The sequence below is a fragment of the Cyprinus carpio genome, chromosome A11 (assembly GCF_018340385.1).
Source record: "Cyprinus carpio isolate SPL01 chromosome A11, ASM1834038v1, whole genome shotgun sequence".
Classification (NCBI taxonomy): domain Eukaryota; kingdom Metazoa; phylum Chordata; class Actinopteri; order Cypriniformes; family Cyprinidae; genus Cyprinus; species Cyprinus carpio.
The window spans coordinates 12,447,071-12,471,223 of record NC_056582.1 but is presented as its reverse complement, the minus strand read 5'-3'; the positions used below and the strand labels follow the sequence as shown (position 1 = coordinate 12,471,223).

Sequence of the window (24,153 nt, the reverse complement as noted above, 5' to 3'; positions counted from 1 at the left end):
TGTTCCATGTGAGTTATCAGTGTTGTGTAGAGGCTTTTAGCATTTGCAATCTCCATTCCACGATGACAGTAGCAATGTGTTTGGCACTGATAATCAATCCGCTGATAATTAATCAGCATTCAGAGACAGAGACAGATACCTCAGTCCTCTTTGTTATCGTTTGACTGTATTAAAAGCGAAACAAAAACCCATTTCTATGCAATTATCACTAAAGAACATTGTGTTGTTGGACTATTTATACAATATATATAACACTGCATGATACCTTGTCATGTAAAATCACGGTCCGCCTGTGCTGGAGAATATTCAGTGGGCAGAGTGTCGTTTCCTTGGTTACCGTGTGGCTGTGAGCAATGAATATACATGCTCAGAGTGATATTTTTAGCACACAAATTTACTTTCTGTGCTGGTCTGAGGTAATTTTTATTATCTCTGTTATGATGCTAATGGGAATTTTAGGATGATGAGGTCAGTTTGCGCCAGTTTTTAAATAAAATATGCTACTTTCCAATGCAAATATATGGAAAGAGATGACTGGATGGGCAATCACGGGAGGAAAAAATTAACCCCATTGTCAATGAAACGTTTCTTGGCTCAAATTAAACAGCAGCTGTCTGTTCCAGCACTTTAATAAAGTTATTTACTTGGCCTCCGTTAACATTTGATGTCGTTGGTACAGTGGCGCCATCTAGTGATTGTGCCTTTTCCACACTGTTACCATGTGAACCAAGAGTGAGTTTAGCTCACTGATCTATAATAGAGAACATCTATAGATCAACACACCTGCCTGGAAGTTTCTAGTATGCCTAGTGAGACCATAGAAAGACGTTCTTTTATCACATTTTAATTTTAGTATATTTTAATTATATTTATATAATATATTTTTTTCAAAGAACATAATAGCATTTTTTTTTTTAATATTTTATATTTTTTATTATTTTGTATTATTATTATATTAAATTATTCTATTTTGTTATATGTCTAATATTATATATAGGCATATATTTAATAGATTTTTTATTCTCGAAATGCGTCTCTTAAGAAATAATAAAGTGAAAGTGAAAAACAAATTTTTGGTAAGTTAATCTTCCTGCGCAAACTTTGCAGTATTTTATATCAGACATCCACTAGATGGCACCACACACAGACTATGCACTTGATATAACTGTAAAAAAAAAAAAGCAGGATTGCTATCACTGTAATAAAGGTTACAGCTGCTAGACTTGGCACTGAATAAAAGAAACAAGGTCTTCTGATTTCTATAAACATCTGTTTTGGGGTCAAGTTAGTTGAGATTGAATGAATAGGGCACTATTTAACCAAGTCCTGACAACCTCACATGACTAAATTCCTCTTCATGATTAATGTTTATGTGGAGGACACATCAGACATTCTGTCTAAAATAAATGAGACACTGTCACTGCAGAGCTGTTCATTCTGAAGCGTCTTTGCTGTCTCTAGTTTGCGGAGTGCATGTGTCTGATACAGATGTCTGCAACACGATTATTGTCAGTTTATCATCACCAGTTCCAGTCTAGTTTTTCCCCAAGGCGTTGGCGCTCATGCTAATGCAGACATTTGCAGTGAATAAAACACATGACCTAGTCCTCCTCCAGCATATTCAAACCTTCTTCGTTTAAAGGAGCTGAAAGAGTGTTGGAAGCCCTGACTGGCTCTCTAAACTGTGCTGTTTGTCTGTGCGCTTAGTGACTGTGTGTGTCCTGTTTGTCTCTGGCCTCCAGACTGCAGCTACACATGTCATTTGGAGTGTCAGGGGCTTGTTCAGCTGGACTGCAACCAACTAGCCCAGCCGGCAGAGGATGTGTCTACCCCCGCTCCACAGAGGCCCGCAGCCAAAGACCTTCAGGAGACGGTAAGTTCACTCAAGTTCAGTATGACTTTATATCTCATTATTGTGACTTTGTTGCTTGTAATTGTTACTTTATATCTCACAATGTGACTTTGTTTCTCACATCTGCAAATTTAAATCTCACAATGTAACTATATTGTATCTCATTAAATGGCTTTTTCTTACTTTTGCAAATATATGTCTCCCAGTGTGACTTTATATCTCATAATTGCAACTTTTTCTCATAATTATGACTTTATAGATGTATTTCTTGTCATAGCAATGTGACATGTTTGTAGCTGTGAATTTATATCTCACACTGACTAATTGCAAATATGTCTCACAGAGTGTGACTTTATATGTCATAATTGCGACTTTATATATTGCAATTTTATGACTCATAATTGCAATGTGATTTTCTCACAGCTGCGAATTTATATCTCACATTGTTACAACATATCTCATAATTGTTACTTTGTTCCTTATAGCTGTGACTATACAGTGTGTTATTTTTTTTTTATTATAAACTTCATCTCACAATTAACTTTTTTATGTTTTTACCATAAAGCAAAACAGGTTTTCATATAACTGGTATCATATAACAGTAAAATTATGGTACTTTGACACATACCATGGTACTAAATGATTGTGCTATTTTATAGTTACTTCAGAACCCCAGCTACATGTGTAAAAAGTGTAGTAGCACCAAAGTAGATGTCAAAAATAATTACATAAAAACATAATGCGTTGGAATATAGGAATATATTGATGCTTTCATGGCACTTTTGTGATGGATGATACTTTTTGGTACTTTTTTATAAGTAAAGCATGCAGAGAGTTTTCCAAATTAAGAAAGAGAGCATGAAATTATGCAGTGAAATGCAAGGGATGAAGCTGAAATTGAATCTAATCCTCCCTAAGTTGCTTGGGCTGGGACACATTATCACATGGTTCACTGTAAAACTGCATGTTACAGTGGCAGTGAGTTTAGTCCCAGGTACACAGGAAGTGACAGCACTGTTGGGACTGAGGAAGAGCAGCAGGGGCCTGCCTGGGGCACACTGTCCTCAGCCACACACACACACACAAAGGCATGCACTTACTTTTGCCCAAGTTTCTAGCAAAGCCCATCCTCTTCAAAGCATATGATGCCTGATCAAAAGGTCAAAACAGTATGACCTAAAGCCCAATCAGATACCCAATAACCTATTTCTCTCCAAAGCGTTTATATTGTCAGAATAGTAATTACTGAAAAATAAGCTTTTCCGTAACTTTTAGTGTATCTGTCTTATTTATGAGGCCCCTCCTGTCTGTTCCTATCTCCTCTAAATCAGGAAAAGAGCAAACCCAGCTGGCCTGTGCTGTCAGTGAGATTGAGAGCTGTTGAATGGTGAGCTGTCAGCAGAGGGCATTATGCTTATTTCTCAGCGGAAATGAAATTCACATTAGTGGTCTCGTCACACAGGGTGGGGCTTTGGTCTTGTGAACTACGGATTCTATCAATAATTTGATGCAGTTCACAGAATAAGAGAGAAGGTTGGATTGTGCAAAATGGGTGGGGCTTTGGTCTTGTGAACTACGGATGTGTATATAATATATTATATATATATATATAGATATATATAATCTATGTATGTGTGTGTGTTTGTGTGTGTGTGTGTGTGTGGTGTGTGCTTTTTTTGTGTGTGTTTTTTGTTTGTGTATAGTGTTGTTTTTAGTTTTGATTTTTCTTTTGAAGTGTTTGTTAATTTGTTAATTTATTTGGATGATTTGTTGGGTGATATGTTGTTTTTTGTGTTTTTTTTGTGTTTTGAAAAAAAAAACTGTTACAAAACGAAGAAAAAAAAAGTTTTGAACGGGGTCATTTTTTAAAATTCAACTATTATTTCTCTTGTGGACTATATGTCAGTGTCTTTTATGTGAGTTATATTTTTAATGTAAGTAATTTTGTATGATCCCTTTTATTTTGGTAAAATAATTAACATTTTGCAGATACTAAAAAGTGTATGTAAAATTTTTACCATAACTGTATATATTATGTAGAACGATTCAAGGATGATTCAATGTAATTTGCATGTGAATGCCTCCATTAAAAAGTCTGAATAAGTGTCTTTTGCAATGAAACACATGAGCCATGCCTATAATTAATTTGTACATATATAAGCTTTTGTTGGTCCATATGGTCACACTGGCATCAATTGTGTTGTAGTTGTCTTTACTGCCATTCAGACACCCCAGAGAGATGTACTGTTGTGCACACAGACAGACATTGGACATGTACAGGAAATACAGATAGCCCATAAAGAGTGCCTCACAACGTAATTACAGCCAAAACAGAAGCTAGACACCCCCTAACTGGCTTCAGGGATTTAGCCAAGAAGCATTTTATTTGAAACAGAGCTCCAGTGCCAGGGGGACAGGGAGGCGGGACATTGACTGATGTAGATGAATCAGATGAATCACAGAGATATGAGGAGTCTGTGTTGTGTGTGTACTGGTACAGTAAGTAAATATGGTTTTGAGGACATAGATGTGTATAATGACATGGGTACTACAATGTAAACATGGTTTTATGAGGACACTTCCTGTGTCCCTGTATAACAAAAATACTACAAAAGTGTATGTAAAATTTTGACCATAAAACTGTTTATATTATGCAGAATGATTCAAGGATGATTTAATGTAATTGCATGTGAATGCCTCGATTAAAAAGTCTGAATAAGTGTCTTTTGCAGTGAAAAACACATGAGCCATGCCTATAATAATTTGTACATATATAAGCCTTTGTTGGTCCATATGGTCACACTGGCATCAATTGTGTTTTAGTTGTCTTTACTGCACATTCATTCAGACACCCCAGAGAGATGTACTGTTGTGCACACAGACAGACATTGGACATGTACAGGAAATACAGATAGCCCATAAAGAGTGCCTCACAACGTAATTACAGCCAAAACAGAAGCTAGACACCCCCTAACTGGCTTCAGGGATTTAGCCAGAAGCATTTTATTTGAACAGAGCTCCAGTGCCAGGGGACAGGGAGGAGGAAATTGACCTGATGTAGATGAATCAGATGAATCACAGAGATATGAGGGAGTCTGTGTGTGTGTGTACTGGTACAGTAAATATGGTTTGAGGACATAAATGTGTATAATGACATGGGTACTACAATGTAAACATGGTTTATGAGGACACTTCCTGTGTCCCTGTATAACAAAAGGCTTAAAAAAATTTATGAAATTCAAAAATTGCCAGTAGTTTTCTGTAAGGGATAGGTTTAGGTGTTGGTTTGGTGTAGGATGATAAAAAATACAGTTTGTACAGTATAAAAACCATTACGCCTATGGAGAGTCCCCGTAAAACACAAATGCAAGTGTGTGTGTGTGTGGTGTTGGTTTGGTGTAGGATGATTGTGTGTGTGGTGTGTGTGTGTGTGTGTGTGTGTGTGTGTGTGTGTGTGTTAAAACACAAATGCAAGTGTGTGTGTGTGTTTGTGAATTTAACAGTTGGTTTTGTATGATGTGCTTTGGGATTGTGTCTTTTTTTGATCAAATGTAAGTTTAACAACAACAGTTTTCCATTTTAATATATTTTAAAATGGAATTTATTCTTGTGATGGTAAAGCTGAATTTTAAGCAGCCATTATTCCAGTCTTGACATGTCACTAATCTTTCTGAAATCATTCTTGATTTGTTGCTAAAGAAACTTTTCTTATTATTATTAATATTGAAAACAGTTTCATATACTTAATATTTTTGCTTAATATTTTCATTTTTTAAGATTCTTTTGAAAGTTAAAAAGAAAAAGAACAGCATTTTTGTGAAACCAAAATCTTTTTATAAATGTCTTTACCGTAATTTTTAAATCAATTTAATGCACCCCTGCTGAATAAAAGTTATTATAAAAGTTATTAATTTGGTAAAAAGAATTGTATTGACCCTTTTGAACTGATGTGTATGTGTTTTGCACAAAGAACAGAAAAGTGGATACCTATAGGAAAGAGAACTCACAAATGGAATCTCATTAATAGCTCTTTTGTTTTTCTTAGACATCACTGAGGTTGAGTGAGAGCAAACGGACTCTTGTGTTTCTCTCCTGCTTTTCAGATTGAAGTGGTTTCCAGGGTCCAGTGAAAATCTGAAACCTTAATTTTTAGAGAAATGTTAAATATTTTAATACTAATATATAAAATTGTTCTTTTTTTTCCCTTACTGAATTAAGTTGAACAATAAAAGAGAAAAAGAGTGTAATTTACCTCTGGATATAGACTATAATTCACAGTATTAGCTGTGAGAGGAGAATATATTATTGTTATTATTCAGTGGGGTGAATCTTCTCCCCCCTAATTGTAAAACTCCATATTCCACACACATTCCTCTCATACTTCACACTTCCCCTTTTATCCTTGTTTAGTAGGCTATATTACACAAACCTCAAGTGTCTCTCCCTCACTTTTTTTCTTTGTTTCATGAAAATACAAAATGTTCTTTATGCACATTACCCTAATATCCCTCATAACATGCAGGCACAGTGCACAGGCTCTCATAGCCTCCAAAAACCTCCATCCTGAGGTCTTGTTTATCCCTTCATTTTCAGCACAAAAATATCAATGATTTGATCTGAAAGCCTCTTGTGGTCTTGTTTATCCTTTATTTTTCAGACATCAGGCACAAACAAGAATACATTTGCAAGTTCAGAGGCACTGTTTTTATTTTCTTGGCATTTATTGGCTGTGAAGGTACTGTAGACCATGCGCTGAGGGTTTGCTTCCTCAGCTGCTGGAGGTATTTCATCGGCTTTGACTCTTGTATAGTAGTGCAGATAGTCTGTTGTCATCTCACTTCCTTTTCCTGTCCTCGGGTGTGTACACATGCACAGACACACACAGCAAACACACTCTTTATGTGTCATATGCACTGTGGCCCCCTCAAACCAACACAGCAGCCGGAGATATTAAATGCAGTTCAATAGTAACACAATATGTTTTTCTATTTGCATGTGCCATTTTCAGATTTTTGATCAGGTCTGTCATCTCACCGTAGCATTTCCTGTGGAGTAACTTGCGTGATAGTTCAGTGCAGTGTGCATGTTTGTGTGTATGTGCAGTTTCCAGTGTCCTCGAAAACTAAATAGTCATGAAGTGGAATGTTATTCTTGATTCCTGAAAGCCATGCAAGAGATCCTGGAATGCTTATGCATGTGGGCTGATTTCATCATTTGTAGAGAGAGCTGTAGTAAGGCACATTTACACACTGATCTGTGTGGGTTTTCTCAGTGCATTTTTGCACTGAGGATTCCAAAAACAGAATCTATGTAACATCTTCCGGTTCTGTGGTACTATAAGACAGCGTAAAGAGCACAGGAAGTGAGAGGCTGCTGACAAGGATGAGCTGTTTAAAGTCAACATGAAACAGAATCTAGGTTGATTTCACTTCAGTAATGTGACGCATTCTAGAGTAAAAACAAAATTAACAAATTAAAATAGGGTCTATATTGTTATCATTTTACCTAGTTTACCTCATAACTGAATAATTGGCAAGCTTTCAACTCGTAAGTGAGAATTTGATTTGCATTGGCCACAGGAAGTTGGAATGACAGGAAGAGGATCTATCTATCTATCTAACTATCTAGTTATCATTCTCACTTTCAGTAAGGCCTATAAACCTTCATGCTTCAAGGGTTTTTAGATTATTAACACATTGGTAAAGCTTTTAACACAGGAAGTGTTCTTCCTGCTTCTAACCTTTCAGCCTCTGCGTTCAGTGCTTGGATGGTCTGAAAACATAGAAATGATAGATTCAGTAGGTACTGACATTGGTACTGCCTGATGATGGGTTATAAATACTGTTTCTCCTCCACCGTTTGTCATCACCAAGTGTGGAAATCAGAGACCGTCTGCATTTTTTAACTAAGTACAAGAGAGGGACAGAGGTGTTATAGCAGTGTCAGAAACATATCACATGGAGCGTCCTAACGCTACTTAACACCGTTGTGAAACAAGAGCTGAGTCCAGTGTCAGGACCTGTCCAGGCCTCCAGTAACTCCTCACAGAAAGTGTCACCAGGACAATTCCAGAGCGATTACAGGAAGGAGCGTTTAGAACAAAATTGTAGGGAGAATACAAAAACCTCCTGCTTCCCTGTAGAGAAAAATGCCTGTGCTATTGATTGTTTGAGAACCATTTTCATTGTCAGGCACAATGATTTACCCACATTGGACCTCTTCACTCCATACTTCATACAGCAGTGAGACAACTTTAGAGCCTGTATTTGACAGTGACAAATGACACTTTCTGCTCGCATTTCTAGCAGGAGGTACCTTGCTTTATTTCAGACCCTTTAGCGGTTACAGTGTGGCGCTTTTAGTCTGGGTGATTTCACTTTGATTTTGCACACTCCATCCATCCATCCATCCATCCATCCATCCATCCATCCATCCACGGTATTGATTATGTTTTTCTGGCCAATTGCATTATCCCCCTTGCAAACTCTTTGGAGGGAACTATTGAGTTCTATTGAGAATTAATTGGGGTGTATTGACAGTAGCCAAAAGAGGACCTTTCTTCTTCCCAGGGGGTTTGGATATCGAATGTGTTCAAGCCCCTCTGTCTTTCCCAGTGATCCGGCTCATTTATTTTTATAATGCATCCCAAGGCCACCACTTCAGGTAATTTTTCATAAGCTGCTAGTGATGATATTTTTATGTCCATAGCTGCTTAGGCACCACATCAGCCGTCAGAGTTTATGAATATGGACTCAATATATAGTTCACGACAAGAGAAGCGCCTGCTGCAGTGAAAGAAGATGGCAGAAATGTGGCCCAGTACAGTGTTCAATGAGAATCTAATAAAGCTGACGCGGGGACTCCAAAGTGGCTTTCTTCTTGTCTTTTATCTCCCTTTGTGAGGAATTGTCTCCCTGCTGGAGAAAGCGAGCTGAGGAAAGCAGCAAATGAAAAAGAAGTGATGAATGATCTCATTTCACGCTGACATCTTGCCAGTGTTTTACCATAGTTACATGTGGAATTGTATTGCATTTAGTCACTAAAGGAATGAAAGGGAATTTTGTTGACATAAAGTAGATACATTTAGATCATTAAGCAGTTATCGTCTAATCGATGGTGCAGATGTGAAAAAACGTAATACTTTGATGCATTTCTTTCATCTGTGAGACACAGGAAGATATTTTGAAGAACTTTGGGGTCCAAATAATATTGTACCCCATTAAATGGACAAAACAATATTGAAACATTTTTCTAAATATCTTTTGTGTTCCCCAGAAGAAAGAAAGTTTTAACAGGTTTGTTCTGGAGAGTTTGTCAAGATTGGTTTACCATGCTGAATGACTGCTGCTTATGTATGTGTATATATATTTATATATTAAGATACGTTCTTATCTTGCACACACATTTAACATACACTGGTGCTCCAGCTGGACTTTGTGTCTAATTCCCTCAAGGTCAGGGTCAAAGGTTAAGACCAAAAGCCCTAATGGGTAGAAGGAGAGATCAGATGTCACTTTAATTTTGACCTCCAGTGGAACATATGTACATTTAATGTTGTAACACTCTAATTTCTGTTGGTCTGGTGCTTACAGTGTATGTGTGTTAGTGTTTTCAGCTTTAATTTGTGTCCATTCTTTTTTAGATGTTTTTTAGATCAGAAAGACATCTATTAAAGGTTCCCTGTAAAAAGCACTACAAAAAGCTTTCTCTCTGTGTGTATTTCTATTAGCGGTGCAGTGAAAAAGCAAAGGGACATTACAGTGTGATGAATTATTTATAGAATGTGCAACAGTAATGATGATCAGTTAGGGCTCTGAGTTCTACCTTTGGCTTTTAAAGGCTCTCTGGCTTACTTACATTTACATTTATTCATGTAGAAGACACTTTTATCCAAAGCTACTTAAAAATGAGGAACATTACAAGTGATTTATCATTAGAGCCAATAGTATTTGCACTACACAATAGCAGATTGTATGGATGGTAATCTAGTACACAAGCAAAAGCAGAAATGAAAAGCAGGGGAAAAAAAGAAACAGACTTGATTCTGATTGGCCACGTGCAACATAATACTGTCAAATATTTTTTAAATAATAATTCCTTCCTTCCAACCAACCAACTAATGAACTAACCAATTATATATTTGGTAAATATTTTTATTTGGAATATTAGATTCGGTTTGGTTATTCTGCAAACCATTTAATTTGCAGGCAGTGTAGTTTTATGGTTTCTCTTTTTTTTTTTTTTTAAGGGGGGGGGAGTGTAAAGAACATTGGACTGTTTAATTGACCATTTAATTAATGGTTTAATTGGCAGCTAATCTAGTTTCATGTTTGACTCCATGGTCTCTTTTTTTTATTACAGTATAAAATAATTGAAACTCAAATCAATATTTAATATTTATTTGTTATTCAACAATTTATTCCAAATTATTTTTATAATGAGCATTAATCTGTATAATTGAGCGCTATAATTATTTGCCAACCAATTTATGTTTATGCACCTCATATCACTCCACAGTCTCTTTTTTTCCTCACAGCATAAAATAATCAAATTATGGAAAACCTTTTCACAATGATACAAGACACCTTAGTCACCTTTATTTTGTAATTATGACCGCATTATACGTTGTCCCTTACTTTTTCTAGTCTGAAAGAAATGTAAATGCTTTTTGCAGTCCTGCCTGTCTTAAAGTCACAGTAACATTTAACAATACTCTAGATTCACACTGCCTGCCATCAGAGGCATTTTGCATATCAGCAATACTATGCATACTATGTAAAATAGCCTCTAAAAGACAACATACAGAGAGCTCTCTCTTTCTCTCTCTCACTCCTCCGGTCTATTATATTTTGTCATTTCTTTCCTTCCTTCTCTCTCTTTTTCTCTACAGTGGGAAGTGTCTTGAGTTGAGCAAAGAGCAGTTGCATGCAGGAAGAGTGATAGTGGAGGAGGGAGGGGGAAGAAGGAGGGTGTTTGCGTAAGCTTGTAGGCAGATAACAGACCCAACCACATATGGTAGAGCGGGTGAGAAAGAGAGAGAGTGTGCGCGCTGGTGTGAGAGAAGGAGGAAGGGAGGGAGGTGCAGTACGTCAGTTCTCTGCTCACTCAGTGACTGAGGCAGGTTGATTTTCTGGTGTCTTTCTAGCAGCCGTCGTAGCCTCACTGTGGACTGGAGACTTCTGCATCCATCTCAGACGGCTGAAGGAATATTCAACACAATGTCCATGCAACATTCTCACGTCTTTAGTGATTTTTACAGCAAGACTGTGTGACTGTGTGCCAGTTGGTGGACGCCAATACAAGCAATTTGTGTGCAGTGACATGCTTTCCTCCACCTTGGGCTGATTTTCTCATCTCGAGCGGTCGTGGGTTTAGACAACCAAGCTGTCGGCTGAATAGAGCGGGAGAAACTGCTTCTGTTCAGCTGCCTGTTTGTGACCTGTGGAAACAGGAACTGAGCATCAGATACCGGCCGCAACGCTCACTGAGCGTCAGCCTGCAAGTTTCGGAGCTCATTTCCGGAGGCACGAGGAGCTCTGGCCCTTCATCTGAACCTGTGGTCCCTCGCTCCCAGCCCATCCTTCACTTCCCAACCCTGGAGCCTGGAATGGTGCGGTTTGTCCCCCGAAGACCCGCATAGGGAATCCCTCAAACTGGATCCGTCCCCGCAAATGACTGGTAGCAATAGCATGAGCAGTGGGTACAGCAGCCAGGATGAGGAGAGCGATGACTTCAACTTCTTCACCGCCAAGACCTCCTTCTTCTCACAGCCAAAAGCAAAGCAAGAAGTCAAGGTAGTGTATGAACGAGAGGAATAATGAGCGAGTATATCCACACCTGATATAGAAGATGTGCACGGAAGCGTGTACACGGAAGTGCATTTTTTCTTCATGTTTCTGAGACAGGCTGTAGAAAAAGATTTTCCTACACTCTTAGTCACTGTTACTGGGGTGATACCCTTTCGAAAGGTACTAATATATACCATTTAGGCATTTACATACAGTATACACTTTAGACACTAATAAGTACCTTTACTAATATGCAGCCTTTAGAGGTTAATATGGTACAAAGGTGTACCTTTTGGAAGAATACTGCCAAAGCTTTTGTACCTTTTTTTCTGAGTGTATGTCTATGGAAACACTGTCGGTAGAAACCTTGTACTGTTTAGAGCAACTAACACTAGCTCTCAAGGACTCTTGATTGGATAAGAAAAAAAAGCTTATCCATTACTTTTCCCTGCTGTCACTTAATATGATTTATATGGCAACTTTTTTAGTTTGAAGTCATAATTTAGACAGTATGTTTACCATTTTTGAAATGAGCGGATAAAAATGAAGACCATAATTTCTGGTAACTAGCAACTAGCACTGTAAGAGCTTCGGGTATGATTCCCATGGAACGCATGGACGGATAGAAAAATGTATGCCTTGAATGCCCCTTAAGTCACTTTGGATTAAAGCGTCTGTTAGGGCGACTGTCTAAAGGGGGAAGTAGGTGGGCATTGCACTGTTAGGTGTTACGTTACTCAAACTTACAATGATAATAAGAGCTTAAAGATGTTCTTATGAAAGATTAAGAAGTGTACAAGTCTTTGTTCCACACCAATTTAGTAAGTATTTCATAATTGAACTGAAGCATTGAATGGACTTATGTTATACTGTATAAGTTTCATTTACTGTAAGGTTCATGTATTTGCATTAATAACATCCACCGAATGCATTAAAGCAAACTGCTTTTACTTCAGCTCATTACCTGCATATCTGATATCAACATATTATAGACTCTTTTAAACATAGCATTGTACAAAGAGTGCACTCTCACACTCTCAGAGCTCTCTAATGCTGTGAGGGGAAGGAAATGGCTGCTGATTGTGCCAGAAAGGCCCGTCCTTCCCTGAATCAGAGAATGTGTTATTTTACAAGACCCCACAGCTTTTACACTGACTTCCTGTTAGTGTAGGCCTCTCTTAGGCCTCTTATAGACGTAGATTTAGATACAGTTGTTTAGTGACCAAAACGTCAGTCAGAATTGAGCTTTAATTAGATTTGTTTTTTATAAGCTAGCTAGCAGATGCAGCTGTATTCTGAACACCACAGAACTGGAAATAATATTTCATGTCATTAAAGACTTCAAATTACACTCCCATATCTGAGCTGACCAGCCTTACATCACTTTCTGCAGTATCAGGTTAGGAAAGAGCTTCTCGGGATGTGAATTATTTATCCTGTTCGCATCTCTGTCTGGACACAATGTGAGCTGCCGGTTTGAGGGCATTCAGTGGACACAGTTTAAATATTGTTGTTGGGTTTTTTTTTTTAGTTTTTGGTTATTAGTCTGTTTGGGGTTGGTATGATTTTAAATGAAGTCTCTTATGCTCATCAGGGCTGTATTTATTAGATATTAGATATAATTAATATATTTTAAAATATATTCATGTGATGTGCTGATGTCCCTAACAGATTTCCTAATTTGCTTAAAAGTAGGCAAAAAAAATAAATAACATAAAAATTAGAATCTTTTTGAGACATTTCTTGTGCTTTAGTTTAGACCATCACCAAACCAGTTTAAACTAGCCTAACTCAAAATAAAGGTCATGCTGGTCTAACCTGGTGTTTCCAGCAAGGTTGTTATGGTAGATTGTTTGTGTATTGTGTTGCTAGGTGCAAGGCGTTACTTCTAGTCATTTCAGCTATTGGGTGACAGATGTTTGATTTATATATTGGACTGAGGTAAGATCTCTATTGTTCGCTGTTTGGATTATAAGACCGCTTTTACATTGTTTTGCTTTTACTGAACATAAATAAGTGCAGTTTGAATAGGCAGTCATAAGCACACAGAAAGTGAAGTTAGCTTGTCCTAATTCTTCTTAGCATCTCTGGAAGTCCTCTTAGAAGAACCCCAGGGATGGATAAATGGGAGATTAGCCTACGTTCTCGCTTTAGTGTGCACATTCTTCTTGTCAGTTATGGGATTAAAATTGCTTTATGGATCAATAATACATTTCCGATTTACCTCGCTGTGTTAAACATAGTAGACAGAAGGCTTTTAAACCAAGAGCACTGAGAAAAAGTGCCTTTATAAATGCTGCTGCTTCAAACTCATTAAAGACACATTTAAGGAAGACATCCATTGCACATTTTGAATTCTTTTAACCTTATTTTTGTGTAAATTTTAGACCCAAATGACAGCTATTAGTGAAGGGAACAAACAATAAATAGCTTTCTCTTCAAGGGCAGAATTTAATATTTGAATAGGGAAAGTCATGCAAACAAGAGGCCGTTTGCTCAAGGTTTTGCACTCCATGAGTACTGAAAGTTATGAGCCATCTCATAAACCTTTGTGCGATTGAAGAGAGTTTATTATGGCTCAAATCTGGTAGATGTTGCAGCTGTGGTGCCATTTCAGCAAGTGGCTGCCTAGTTTGTAAGCTACAGCAGAATGAGTCAAGTTTTCTCATTTCTAAACTTTATAATAGCTGTTTAGTTGAAATGCTGTTGAGTCAAGTTTTCTCATTTCTAAACTTTATAATAGCTGTTTTGTTGTAGTGATGCCATGGGTTAATGATGCATAAAAGCAAAACAGATCCAAGCACAATGCATTGATAATTAAGACCTTCCTTATCAAAGGCATTTGAATGGATTGATAGCATAGGGCTTGTGTTTACTGGTGTCATGGGCTCTGATGATCTACGCTGTTTATTCAAGCATGCAGATGATGGGCTTTGCATTTGTGCAGGGCTGCAGAGAGGGAGGGGAGAATCTCCTACTGCACACTTGACCCAGTAATGAGAGAGAGAGAGAGAGAGAGAATGAGTATATGCAACGTGTGGGAGGGAGCAGATCACAAGGCATCATTCCTACACTGCGGGAGAAACAGCAGAGAGACGCACAAGAATGATCAATTAAAAGCATATAAATCTTTGAAAGTATGCTGAGAAATGCAGTCTTACACCTAACAGACACTAAGGACTAAGGATGAGCATTTTGATTACTTTGTCACATACAAAATGTAAATGGATTACTCTAAATTAATGAACGTGAAAGAAAAATTTTAGTTTTTTATTTGTATATTCACATATATGTATATTGTTTGTGTGTGTGTGTGTGTGTATATATATATATATATATATATATATATATATATATATATATATATATATGCACCCTCACACACATACATACATGCATACCCGTACATAAATATATTGTAAATAGACTACCGTTTGCTTATTTGTATCTGACTAACCATGGTTGATTTTACTGCAGCTAAAGCCAGTGCAATAAAGTACATTATCAATTATCATTAGCACTAACATTGTAAAAAGAGACTTCCTCTAAACATCAGGCTTCCCTAGAACTGATGTCGGCTAACACCTACAAATCATACTTCCTGTATTTTTTGTTAGTGCAGTTCTCACGGTGATAAGCAGAACGTGCAGCGTCTAACCAAATTATTATTGGTTTGAGGCCATTCAGTAGGTGCAGACGTAGAAGACTGGCACATTGCCTGAAACTGACACTAAGGGCATCATGTTCCCTAATCAGTCTGAGTAGCCGTGTGCTGTGCTTAAGGACACCTGCTTGACATGCAGTGATGACTTTGAGATGACATTCCGATAGCATTTACAGCCGTGCCCTTTTCTTTCGTGTCATGAGGGCTTTGTAATTTGATATTTGCTCAGGTCATGCCCCAAGGCACCCTTATGTACATGGTTAACACCCTCCACTTGGGCCTTCTATGACTTTCTTTCCTATGTTTGTTCAACTCTTATTTTGATTTAAAGAATGGCCTGAAGCGTTTAACAGTGAAAGTCATTATTCAGTAGAGGAAAGCATATTGTTCTATTCATACAGGTTAGGTAGGTTTATCTGTTTGATTGCTCAAAGCAGGCTTAATTGTTGTTTCCTAACCCTGTTTATCAAAGAAATGTTCTGCCAGACATTTCCGGTTCACCACAAAGTGCATTCTAGAGCAAATTTATATATGTTTATATATAATTGATCAAAAGTGACTGCAAAAAGATTTTTGTTTCAAATAATGTTTTGAACGTTGAATCTGCAGTGAAGCGTTTTTTTTTTTTTTTCTTCTTCAAACTAACTAATAAGGGTTTGCTTTTTACCTTCAGTGAGGAGGTTTGTTTCAGAGAAGTGGTGCACTCGTGCATGTGTAGCTCCGATGTGGGTCAGCTCTCTGAATGACAGCAGATACTGTGAGCCTCAGTGAATAGACAGGAGAGATCCCACACATTACCCACCCACTTACAATCACACACACTTATGATGGCCTTTATTCCAATTACGACTCCCACGCTCACTCACATACACTCTTACACACTTTCTCCAGCTGAAAACCACGAATACACCCACAGACACACACATCTTTGCTCTTTGATTGTTACAATATAGGATTCTTCCCTCTCACTGTGTTTTAAGAGAAGATCAGAACTCATTCATATAGTCACACTCAAAATGTGAAGATGATGGGATATGATGGCCGAGCTTGGATTGCTCTTGGATGTTGTGTAGATACATGTACAGTCAAACACATACAACATGTCTGAAAGCAACCATCAGGAGCAGAGCAAACTTTTAAACTGGTCTCCATTGTTTTGCCCCATTGTTCCAAAAGGCCACTTTCTCTGCTTTGGATGTGAGGAAGGGACGGAGAAAGATATATTTAGCAGCTCACAGACCTGTGGTCACAAATACAGGAATTCCTGAGAGATTTTGTTTGTGTGGGATTGAAGTTAGTGGGAGAAGAACGAGGATGCCACAAAAATCTAAGTTGTGTCTTTGCTTGTCACCATTAATAAATTATATTATTGTTGTAGATTGATTTTGGTTTTGTAGTGGTTTTGGTTTTGTTTTACTTTAGTTTGTTTGGTGTGTAAATCTGGTTTATTGACCAGTAATAGATGGAGGGACTGGAAGTGTTTGGCAAAACCGCTTTGAAAACTGTCATTATATTTGCAATACCGTTTGGTGCCACCAGGGACACAGAAATGACACACCTCACATGTAATTGACGTTAGTTTAATGTTGCCTTGCATAAAAAAAATATGGTACAAAAACAAGCTTCATTTTCTATATGCACAGTATCATTTTTTTAGTTTTCTGTGTTGTGTTTTTGGTTTTTTTCTATTTTTTGTTCTTTGTTTGTGGTCTAAAATATTTTTCATATTTTAAAATGTTTTGGTGGTGCAGAGACATTGGTAGATATTACTGTTCATTGTGTTATTATTATGCACTCTTACATTTGAGCTTTTACAATAAAATAATTAAATAACATTATCCCTTAGCTAATTTAGCAAAACAAAAAGTGCATTTTACTTGTTGCATTGATCGTAATAGCAACAATGCCTGAAATGATTGAGAAAAAATCTGCAAAATCTGAATATATGTGGCTGTATTGCCTATGTGGTGCTACTGTGCAAAAGTAAGTCTGAGATCGAAAGCAATTTATCCCCTCATTGAGGATTTAGCATCGCTTCGTTTGATGAGACTTTTCTTTCGTGCCACCACCACATACCACAAGACACAACAGCACAAATGCACCAGTATTGCACATTTCCTGTCTGCAGATTCTGTCTTTCATAACAAGCTTTCCCAAACTGTCTTATTTGAGAAGATTTATGAGCTTTCTGCCCATTGAGCTTATCCATGCCAGGCAGTTGTAGTGTGTGGGCCAAGAAGAAGCTAATTTGTTTGCTAAGCGTCCAGATAAATTCTTCTTCCTCTCCGCTCAGGCTTAATGTTTGTGTGTTCATGTGTGTATGAGTGGATCTCTTTCTGCTCAATGAGATATAGAGCTGCCATGCTGGCGCCACAGGGATCTCCATGAATAAATGATCTTGCTTTTTTTCATTCTTATTCTTTCGTCCTAGAAAAGAAAAGAGAAACTCACTTTGCGTGTATTACGGGGATGCAGCTAGTAGCTAAAAATACCTCCGACAGAATCTTTGTTGCTAAGGCTTGTTCACCAACTATTACACCCCCTAGAAAACTCCTCCAAGAGTACTGTTTCTTTGTCACTGGAAATGATGGAGTATTTAGTGTCACATGCCCTGTCATCATTCCTTCTGCATTATTTTTACCCATTAGAATGAATGTGTGCCCTACAAAGGTTTTTGTCATATAAGTGCTCATTTTTAGGTATTTGCAGGACAAGATTTTTTTATTGCCTTTATTTTTTGTTGGAATGGATTTGTTTTTTTCTTTTTTTTTTTTAAACTTAAAAACAGCAATATTATTGTTAATATTATAATTTTAAAAAGCTGTGATTTATTTTAATATATTTAAAAATAATTTTCAGCATCATTTCTTCAGTCTTACTGTCTGTTGATTGTTCATTAAGAATTCTTTTTTGTTTGTTTGTTTGTTGATAAAGATTTCTTATTATTAGCATAGTTAAAAACAGTTCTGTATATGTATTTATTTCTCTGTAAATGCCATTTTTTCATCTCTTTTGCCCTGTTCTGTTCAATTCATGGAAAAAAGAGGGGGAAAATAGCACATCATTTGAGATTTGACCACACAAGAACATTAAATGACAGGTGTTTCTTCCTGTTGTTTATTAATGAATCATTATGGATTGGTAGAGCGTTCCTTAGAGGCCAAAACTGGCTTTGCATAGACTCTAGTCCTGTCTTGATTAACCTGAATTTGTTTAAAGAAGTCTCAAGAGGCATTCGAACTGTTACTGTCATGCTGTACACACACACACACACACACACACACACACACGCACACACACACACACACACACAGATTGGTATCTCAGTGAGTGACATTGTCCCCTGGAGTTTGATCAATAAGAGTCATAGTAATGTTCAGACTTAGAAATATCAACATATTATAATGCCTGTTGAAGATATTGTTACACTACCATTAAAAAGTTAGGGGTCAGTAAGATTTAAGTTTCCACAAAAATATAATGCAGCACAACTGTTTTCAACATTGATAATAAGAAATCTTTCTTGAGCAGCAAATCAGCATATGATTTCTGAATGATCATGTGACACTGAAGACTGCAGTAATGATGCTGAAAATTCAGTTTTGTATCACAGGAATAAATTGTCAATATAAAATCTTCTAAAGTTTAATTTTGCCAATATTTAGCAGTACTCTTGCGAATAGATAACAGTCATGGATTAAAATCCACTAAACTCATTTAAAGTTGTATGTTAAAGGCATTAAAGTCATCCATAGAGTAGATCTATTATTTAGATCCTATAGCATCATGTATAGGATCTCCCATCCTACTATGTTTCGCTCAATACAAATCCAGCAGAAGCTTCATATAAGCACCATATGTCACATAATAGCTTCTTGTGATAACTGGTTATCTTGATAACGTAAGTGTCTGTAATCACAGCAGCAATCAGTTGTCCCCTCTTCCTCTCTGAGAGAGGTTCTGCTCTCTCGACACTCAACACCAGGGGTCAATACAAAAATAGAAAAACTAGAGGAACTACCTCAGAGGAACTCCGAAAAGCAAAGTTCACTAAAAATGCAGCTAGCTGAGAATCCAACCAATGCAACTAAAACAGTACCTTCACATCAGTTCGTCTGTACTGTCGTGTTACATCATGACAGATGCTTATAATGTCAAGCATATCAGCATTTACACAGTGTAGATGGTCTTTTCTACCATAGCTCATTAATATCTCACAAGGCCTCTATAATGTGTTTAATATCAGGATGCCTCTAACCTTGGATTCACTTTTACTTTTATTTTGGTTTTAGCATGTGACAAAAGAGGAAGAGGAAGAGAAGCCAACATCCCTCACAAAAGAAGAGATTCAAGCGAAAATAGATGACTACAACTCCAAAGTGTCAGAGAATGGAATGAAATTAGTGAGTATTGATTTGTCAACAAAGCATGTGCGCTCATTTGCAACATTTGTGTTGTTATTTGAGAATTTTCCTGTGAGAAATGACCTGACTCAAGTTTTTTTGTTATCCCCCAGAGCTCAGATGGCACATACACTGGTTTCATAAAGGTTCACTTGAAGCTGCGCAGGCCTGTGACTGTATGTTTGGATGGGAAGCCACCAGGACCATGTTCCTCTTCTGATAGTTCAGATAACCGCACATCCTTCTACCTGCCCAGAAATTCTGTTAAACAGCTACACATCAGCAGTACCACCACAGTCAGGGAGGTCATCCAGGGCCTGCTGAAGAAGTTCATGGTACAGGATAACCCGGGCAAGTTTGCCCTCTACCGCCTGACCCGTCGAGACAGCCAGGGTGATTGTTCAACTGAAGATGAAATATACTGTAGTACTGTACAATACTACTATAATACTAAGCTGTTGTTTGCTTGATTTTTCAGATCTTTTCCAGAAGTTGCAATTATCAGAATGTCCACTCTGCTTGAGGCTGTTAGCAGGTCCTGATCTAGAAAACTTGTCCTTTGTACTCAAAGAAAATGAGACTGGCGAGGTTGAGGTGAGCTTTTCTGTTCTGCCTAAATGTCTTATTTTTCTCTTCTGTAATATTTTCCACCACAATAAAAATTCTCAAGTATTTTAATCATTAAATTAATTCATTTAGCATATTTAGGCTGTGTGTCCACCAAAGCATTTTTGCCCGAGGCTAGTGTATTTTTTCCGTTTTCAATGGTAGCACGACGTTTTTTAAATATTTTTTACACTGAGCACCAGTGTTGCCAAGTACACGGTTTTCCCGCGGAATTGGGCTACTTTGACACTGTTGCCGCGGGTTGTTTTTCATGTCTGTGGGTTGAAGAGACACCAATAACGCAATATTTAGCCCCTGAGATGCTAAATTTACATGGGAGCCCCGCCAAAAAAAACATGTATTTTAACCCCGGAACGCAATTTTTAATGGGAAAAACCTGGCAACTCTGATGAGCACTGAGTGCTCGGGTATAGTTTCTCGGCGCCGGGAGTTGAAGAATGTTCAACTTTAGGTAAAACGCAGCACTCATTCGCTTTTTAGTCAGCCGTCCAATCACGATGAAGGAGGGGCGGGGCAAATACCACTCTAACCAACTGTCACTCATTCTGTTTGTACTACAACTAAACAACAATGGAGGAGAATTTAATATTTCTTGTCTCTGAGTATTCATGTCTTCTATACCTGGACTACTACAAATATTAATATGAAAAATAATGATTGCAATATTTAATTCTCGATGCGTCTTCCACATTACTTCTGGGGATATTCCATATCATAACAAACAAAGCATCTTAACTGAAAAACGGTGCTCTGCTGAAAACGCCTAGCAGTGAGCGCTTGAGAGTGGCATTTTTTAGCTGGCTAAAAACATTTTAGTGGACACACGGCATATTTAACTTTTTTTTTGCATATATATTTTGTCTCTTGCTCAATCATTATGACAATAAAATGCTTTTTATATTACTAATCTTATTTATTAATGTATATTTAATGTTTTTTTTTCCCACCTGATCTATCATTTTGAATATAAACTCATTTTTATATTTAATCACCCTTTTATTCAAAGCAGTTTACAATGCATTCAAGGTACACATTTACATTTTATCAGTTCTTGTTTTTCCTGGTAATCGAAACCATGACCTTGGTGTTTCGAGTGTGTGAACTACAGAAAACTCTACAAAGCAAAAATAAATAAAATAAAATAATTTATACATACATTTTTAGCCTGCTTTATCATTATGAAAATTAAATTATTGCTATGTTTTTTATTAGTATTATTCATTATTATGTAATTTATATGTAAATTATATATAAATATAAAACATTTCATAGGCAAATCTTCCTGTTTTCATTCTTTGTTTCCACTGAAACTCTGAAAAGCAAAATTAAACTTCCTTATATATATATATATATATATATATATATATATATATATATAGAAATGATTAAATGCAATTTAATAAAAACCCCATGCAATTAAAAGCCATGAAATTCTGCAAACAAAAAGAAAGGTTTAATAGATGGTTCTGTTTCAGACAAACAGTTTTTTTTCTGGCTATAATTTCATATGTCTGGCTTTACTAATAAGGATTTCTGTCTTTTTTCAGTGGTATGCGTTTTCAGTCCCTGAGCTGCAGAACTTCCTGATCATCCTGGAGAAGGAGGAGAAGGACCGTGTGCGGCTGGTGGAGCAGCGTTACGCTGCCTACAAGGAGAAGTTGCTACAGGCTCTAGGTCGGGTTGAGAGCAAACCGGGCTAATGTAAGACAGAGAATCTCCTTCACCCCACTGAGCCAACACCGGGCCAGCCTGGAGGACCAGTAGCCCAACAGACGAACTCACAAAACCTCCACTCAGGACTTTGTACAAGCTCTCAGCATGCTTCTGTGACCTTTAACCCCCAAAGATGGGCAAAGGGATCCAGACATGACTAAGATGAAGAGGAGGTTGGAACTAAAGATTAGTACTTCAAGAGTAATCCTTCTCTCCGGAAATGGAACACTGTTGAAAGCCCAGGAGTATGTTTCTGGGAGTAATGCTTTTTGATATTTGAAAGGGTTTTGTTTAGTTTTTTTCTTGTTGTTTTTACATTGACCTCATCTGTCTGTGTTTTTTACATGCTGCTGCTATTGCTGCTACTGCAAGTGTTACTTAAAACATGACTTTCCCTTTGGTCTCTCTGCTTATGTCTACCGCATGTCCTCTATCAGGGAATATCTATATGAAAGAGCAGAGTAAAAAAGCACTTCCTGTCCGAAAAATTGGGAAGACTTAAAATATGATGACTGCAAGATATAAGAGGACAAATAGTAATCTTGTCCACATATCAGATTATACAGTTCATAAAAAATTATAAAATGTTACTGTAAACAAAAAGAAAAGAAAAAAAGTTATACTGTTTATACTGGAGATTGTCTTAATATAACTATACATTTACTGTATTACTGATAATGTTTCACCCTACAGCTCAATATGTCACCCCACTGAGTCAAAATATCTCTTTCTTTCTATTTAAATTACCAAAATGGCTGTGTATCTCTATGATAGAGCGGTCATTAAACCCACTGGCCACTATATTTATAAAAAAAGTGTTTCAATTGTTTTTGTATGAGAGGTGTTTATGTTGATATGGGGTCATTTTGAGCTCCTCTAGAAATATGAAATGGCCCCATGCTGACTGTTACTCTCTGGAAAGACCCATTGTTCGTTCAGGTGTCCCATGAAAGCTTTTAGAAACACTCAGCACTGACAAATCACCTCAGTCTCTCAAGTGGGCCACCAGTACTTAATGTGCAGGAAGCATCAGTGGATGTGAGGATTGTGAGATGTGGTTATCCGGTAAGCTTTTCTGAATCATTTCAGCTTTTAGCACATACAGTAATACACAAGGTCATGTTAGATTAGAGGGCATCTCCTAGATCAGCCTTCTGAACAGCTCTGCGTATCTGAACCACAAGCATGTCAATCTGTATTACACCAAAGGAAAACAGAACAAGCTCCCCTTATTGTAATTACAAAATAAAGCTTTTATAGAGATCTTCCTGCTAATGTAAAGTGGAGTCAGGATGTCTGTGATTTGCACACCAACACAAACCACTGAGTGGTCCACCAGTATAGTCAATATTATTCTGTACATGGAACATGAGATGGATGTAACTTTTTTTTGTTGTTGTTGCTTTAATTATAATAATAAGCATTTAAAGGGATATTTTTAATGTGCATACTTTCGTTTGCTGAATTATGCAGGTGCATATGAATTGAATGTGTCTGTGACACTGAGGGAATTTGCTATTTGTTAAGAGCATTCAAAAGCACTGAAGCGGTTTTCCATATTGGTCGGGAATAACTGTGAACCTTTCAATATGATGCTCCAGGCACTGATATTTCTCTTCTCCCTTAAAAGCACATTTACGTCCCAAACTATTAAAGAACCATGGATTTCTAAACAGGACATCTTTAGCAAGCAGTTTATTAAAGTCATATGTTTCCATTTGGATCACTCTGCCCCATGTGCTCTGTCTGTATATTTTGATCTTGTATGGGTACATGTCCTGCTGGACTGGAAGTATCACTTCCACCCTTTAGCAAGCGGCAGGGCCTTGTATGTCTGCTCAGGCTGTGCCCCCTGACAGCCATATTCCTGCTGGCAGTGCCTTTAGTCTCTGTAGCTTATCTTGACTGTGTACTGTACATATGCTCTAGATGTCTGGCCCTATAACTCTACGTTGAGAGGTTTACACACATTCAGTGGCAGTAGGCAGGTGCTTTCAACGTCTGAGCCATTGGGTCTGGTGCTTTAGGATTTTTGTTTGTGTTTTTGAGTTGTTTGTTTTGTTTAGTTTTATTTTTTTGTTTTGTTTTTTTGTTTGTTTTCTTTGT

The 24,153-nt window shown here is 37.3% G+C and overlaps 1 protein-coding gene across 3 annotated transcripts in view; it reads left to right on the top strand.

Moving 5' to 3' along the window:
* The window catches only part of LOC109083869 (ras association domain-containing protein 5), a 38,411-nt gene extending 15,083 nt beyond the window's left edge, over positions 1-23,328 (top strand). For 2 of the 3 annotated variants that reach the window (XM_042766267.1, XM_019098605.2), the window contains 5 exons: positions 1,743-1,873; positions 19,597-19,707; positions 19,821-20,100; positions 20,186-20,301; positions 21,882-23,328. In XM_042766267.1, the coding sequence (XP_042622201.1) occupies positions 1,743-1,873; positions 19,597-19,707; positions 19,821-20,100; positions 20,186-20,301; positions 21,882-22,034 (791 nt within the window). In that variant the 3' untranslated portion in view covers positions 22,035-23,328. Of the gene's footprint in view, positions 1-1,742; positions 1,874-10,897; positions 11,647-19,596; positions 19,708-19,820; positions 20,101-20,185; positions 20,302-21,881 lie in introns of those variants that run through there. The other variant, XM_019098606.2, reaches the window with a different exon arrangement.
* The last annotated feature ends 825 nt before the right edge of the window (positions 23,329-24,153 follow it).